Raw genomic sequence first — 5,203 nt, forward strand, 5'->3', positions numbered from 1 at the left:
AGGTGTGTGGTGTTACCTTGTTGGGGTTTTACTTTGCATTTCCTGGAGTTTTAGTCATGCTCATCATGTTTTCAAGTGCTTGCTGGCCATTTCTATGTCTTCTTTGGAGAAATGTCTATTCTATTCAAGTCTTTTGTTCATATTGAAATTGGGTTATTTGTTATTTTGATGGAAGAGCTTTAGAATATATATCATACTACAGGGTTTTTTTGCTCTTGAAACATATCCATTTATTTACTTTTGTAGCAGCCCCTGATTGATAGTAAGCTCTGTATGTTGATGTTATTGTCTAGAAGTTAAGAGTATTAAGGCTATGTTTTCTTTAAACAATATTTTAAAACCCGTGATAGTTTCTTTCATCTTGTTTCCACATCATGTGTTAGTATTATACAAAGTAATTCCAAAATCTTTTGTCATATATTTTTTCTACAACTAAAGAGGTATAAGTCCCACAAAATAAAATTTACTATGGCTTGCTAAGTTGCTAAAATATGAGGTGTTATAATTATTTTCTGACATACATAGTAGGATCTGAACAAAATAGAACATATTTGTAATTCTTAAATCACTTAGAGCCACATTTGTTCTCTATTGTGGAATTTGCGTGACACTATTGATTATTCATTATAGAAATATTTTTCATTCTGATCACTACACTAATAAAAGAACAAGAAAAATCTCAGAATTTCAATGCATATGAAAAATTGCTCAGATATTTAACATAAATCAAAATGACATATCTTGTTTGCATTACACACATTGCATTTCCTATAAGAAATGATGGTAAACTACACAATCGCTTAATTGATCCTGCAGAAGTTCCATGACGCTATAAAAGATGTCAAAATAAGTGTCTGTCTGGAGGTTTCTAAAGGCTGAATTTTAAATGCAATTGAAAATTTATGTCGAATACCCTGGCAAAAGCCAAAATTTACTATATTCCTAAATGTAATGGAGACTATCCTTTAATAATTGTTTACTGAAAGCATAAATTTATTTGCCACTGTTTTATTATTGAACTAGTTAAAAATTGATATGAATTGGTCTTTCTAAAATTATGAATCATGTTTTGCATGTAAATTAAAACAATCCCAAATGAAATTATATAAAATTAAATTAAATACAAATAATGCGGATGAGTTTAAAACAGGAATAGTAAGTTTTAAAAATTATCAAAAAAGCAAAGTATGAGATAAAATTATGCCTGAATTTCTGAATAGAATTATTAAGTGGGTAACAGCTGGTTTACAGCTGGTTCCAATTACTGAAAGTAAGAAATGAACTTGCCATCAGCACACACTTGAAAATAAAAATATTAAAACAACATAAACTACAAGTAGAACTAAATAAACTTTGTTTAAATGTAGCATCTCAATAGAGTATAAAGGGATTCAAATTAAAAGGCATAACAAAACTGATGAACTACTCACACTTTAGGGGTTAATGTAATAAACAGAAAAAATATAATTATGCTTAAGATACATTTAAATGAGGTTATAGAGAGGAGACTAAGCATATGGAGCCCTAATGTCAACACAAATCACCCTGCACCTTGAAAATTATATCAAATTTTGCTGGAAATATAATTCTAAGTAACTTTCTTACATGTTTGTTCCCACTGATTTCTTATTTTGCCACATTAAGTTTCATTTATGAATTGTCTGACTTTTTACACGTTTTCTGCATACACTTTTGTTCTTATGTTAGACACTACAATGTTTTCTTTCTATTCCAAATGTTGGCTATAGATAATAAATATTTGTTAAGAAGTTTACAATTCTGAACTGAAATGAATGAATTACTAAGTGAATGACACATAAATGAATAAATAAAAGAGTCTTTACTTCATTTTGATAACCCATCTGTTGCCTGCCAAGGAGGATGTTTTAGACTTTTTCCATTTCATTCATGTTTCAGGTTCTTGGCATATTGCCCAGTCCATTCTTTCTCCTATCTTACCTTGAACAATCACTATTAAAGTTTTTAACCAAATCAGCATAAAGATATCTTTATTTTAGGATTTCCTTTCATATAAGCATGAAAGTTGTTATTTATTGATATTTTTCTTTTAAGATAATACTATCAACCTTTCAATTTCTTTAGAGTATAACTGATCAGTTACTAAAATGAAATTATTTATATTTCACCATTAGTGTGGAATAGAGATATTATGGTGGCATAGTTATCCATACTAAATTAATTATTTTATGTGTTAAGATCTAGAATTCTTTTCATAGCTGCATAATATTCCATGTTATACATATACCACAATTTGTTTATCCATTCATGGGTCAATGGGCAATTGGGTTACTTCTATGATTTGGTGATTATAAAGTGGGCTACAATAAACATTCTGGTATAAATTTCTTTGTTGTAAAATGACTTTTGATCATCTGAGTTTATAGCTAGTAGAGGAATAGCAGGATCAAACGGTAGGTCTACTTTTAGAGTATAAATGTCCTACCACAACAAGTAAGTGAGGTGATGGTTATGTTAACCAGTTTGATGCAAGCATTCCACATTGTATATCCTATTATCACATTAAATTCCACAAATGCATTAATGTATGCAGCTGTGATTTAATAAAAAATCTAGATCTCTAAATATACAAATATTTTAAGAATTTCAATAAAGTGAAATAAAAATATGTATTTAATTTTATCACAAATCTTTCACAAATGCAAGAATGAGGCATATCCATAAAGGATACAAATTATTGCTAAAATGCAGCAGATAAAAGTAATTGATTTCATAGCACTATTCAGGTTTCACTATTAAAGTTAATGACTTTGTGCAAACTCTGTAATTATGATTCAGAGTTAGATATAATTCCATTTGTATATAAGATCCTTTAATTCTTTCAAAATAGTTTATATTAAGGGAGTAAAAATCATAAAAACTTAATGTCATTGAGGCAAAAATAATTGTTAAAGTAAGTTATAATATACTTTAAATGCTCTTTTTATTATTCATATAAAATGACTTGAAATAATTGGATAATATAAAGGCATTTTAAGCAATTCCATGCCTCTTATCTTAAATTGATTCTCATTTAATTTCACCCTGTGAATTATAGGCATTATTGAATCATTGTAATTGTATTTCTGAGCAAGGGCTGGGATATCTGGAGAATGTTTTACCCTTGATCTTAGCCAAAAGGCTGAGAAGTGATGGAGAATATTTTATTTTATTTATTTTATTTTTTTCATTATTTAAGACCTTTATTAACAGGTGCTTGCAGTTTGTTGACTTTTTTGAAAAAATCAAGTTGTAAACTTTTATTACAAATTAAAAATGAAGTTCTTAAAAATCTCAACTTGACCAGATATGAAACAATTTAAAAACCTTTAAAGGCGTTATTGAGAAAAACCAGGCTTTTTTAAAAAACACGTTTGTTATTACCAAAAAAGACTTCTTTAGGTAAAAATAATAAAAACCCCATGCTGCATAGATAATGCAGATAGTTCTAGTTATCTGGTCAACGGGCAAAAAGCAAGCACTTAAGGTCTTCAGCTTCAATCTTTTGCTCATTTCTTATTGCTGGAATTTCATATTCGTTTCTTCTTGTTGGATGACTAAACCGGATGATGGTAGAGATGGTAAGCCGGCATTTACTCAGCCCGGCCCTGCTCAGCCTCGGGAGCGGACGAATTCTCAGCTGGTGGATCGGCTGCTTTTGTCTCTTTGCCATCTTGTGGTTTAGGGTTTTCTGGGCGTCTGCACCGGTAATTGAAGTTGCGACGGTACCGACGTTGAGGCGGCTGCTGACCTTGGGTCTCATCTCCTTGATTCTCTTTATCCTCTTCATTGCCGTCCTCTCTGGGCTGTCTTTGGCGAGGAGGGCCCCTGCGGAATCGTGGTCTATAACCCCGATACATATTCTGTCTTACTGGTCTACCTTGTTCTCCTGCACCCTGGTTGTCAGCACCCTCCATCACTTCTCCCTGCACAGGAGGGTTGGAATACTGTGGTCGATGCCCATAGGGTCTCCGCATGTAGTAAGGTGGGAACCTTCGCCTGCGGTAGGGCCGGCGTTGTTGGGCCTGGCCTTCAGGAGCACTCTCAGATCCCTCGTTCTTTTCCCCACTCTCGCTATTCTGGTAATTCTGCTGGTAATTGCGTGGAGGACCCCTGCGACGTGGATAGCGCCTATAATGGTTATGGTCTGCTACGTATTTACTGCCTTGAACTGGAATTCCACCAGGGCCTGTAACATTTGCTGCCTCCGCACCCTTTTCTCCTTCAACAACATCAAACTCCACAGTCTCTCCATCTCCTACACTGCGAAGGTACTTCCTGGGGTTATTCTTCTTTATGGCAGTCTGGTGTACAAATACATCTTCCTTGGTGTCATTCCTGTTGATGAAACCATATCCGTTTCTCACATTGAACCATTTTACTGTTCCCAAAACCTTCGTTGCGATGACCTTCTTGTCCCCGCCGGCAGGCGCCGCCGATGTGAGGCCGCCCGGGCCACCGCTCCCTGCGCCGCTGCCCGTAGTACCGGGCTTGGTGTCGGCAGCGCTGAGGGCGGGGGCGGCGGGCGGCTGCTGGGTCTCGGCCTCGCTGCTCATGGTTGCGGTGATGGTGACTGGGGCCGGCTGCGGCAGCTGCGGCTCCTCCCGATGTGTGATGGTAACTAGGCCGGCGGCGGCGGTGGGGCTGCTCAGGGCTCTCTGGGGTCTGCTCTCCGCTCCCGCTACCGATCGAACTGAGAATATTTTAAAAAGCATACTTCTGAGTCTGGTTTTACCAAATTTGCATTCATTGTATCTCAGTTGGGACACTGTTATCAATTTATCTTTACCAATATCTATATCTACATGTATCAATTAATAGATCAACAATTGAGTATTTGTAAAGCTTCCACTGAATCACAGCTTGTAGTACCATCTTAGCTGCATGTCCAACAGTCTTTCCTGGTTTCTTTTGACTCTGTGAGGATGACTTATCTGTACTGTTATCCACTTTTATCTCATGTTCATCCTAAAGCCTAAATATTACTCTCAGACGATTCTGAGTTGTCTCCTCTAATTACAATAGCAATAGTCAATAATGGCAATGCTAATAATGATACTAATAATTTCTATTTATTTTCTTCTTTTTTTTTTTTTTTGCAGTTTGAACCTGCCACCTCCAGCACATGAGGCCGGCGCCCTACTCCTTTGAGCCACAGGCACTGCTCGATACTAATAATTTGTTG

The 5,203-nt window shown here is 35.5% G+C and overlaps 1 protein-coding gene across 1 annotated transcript; it reads right to left on the reverse strand.

Moving 5' to 3' along the window:
- Window positions 1–3,207: 3,207 nt before the first annotated feature.
- LOC128563871 (Y-box-binding protein 1-like) lies at window positions 3,208–4,719 on the reverse strand. The gene has a single exon (XM_053559383.1). It carries the CDS (start codon window positions 4,572–4,574, stop codon window positions 3,612–3,614), a length of 963 nt encoding a protein of 320 aa, XP_053415358.1. The 5' UTR covers window positions 4,575–4,719; the 3' UTR covers window positions 3,208–3,611.
- Between the last annotated feature and the right edge of the window lie 484 nt (window positions 4,720–5,203).

The sequence above is a fragment of the Nycticebus coucang genome, chromosome 13 (assembly GCF_027406575.1).
Source record: "Nycticebus coucang isolate mNycCou1 chromosome 13, mNycCou1.pri, whole genome shotgun sequence".
NCBI lineage: Eukaryota > Metazoa > Chordata > Mammalia > Primates > Lorisidae > Nycticebus > Nycticebus coucang.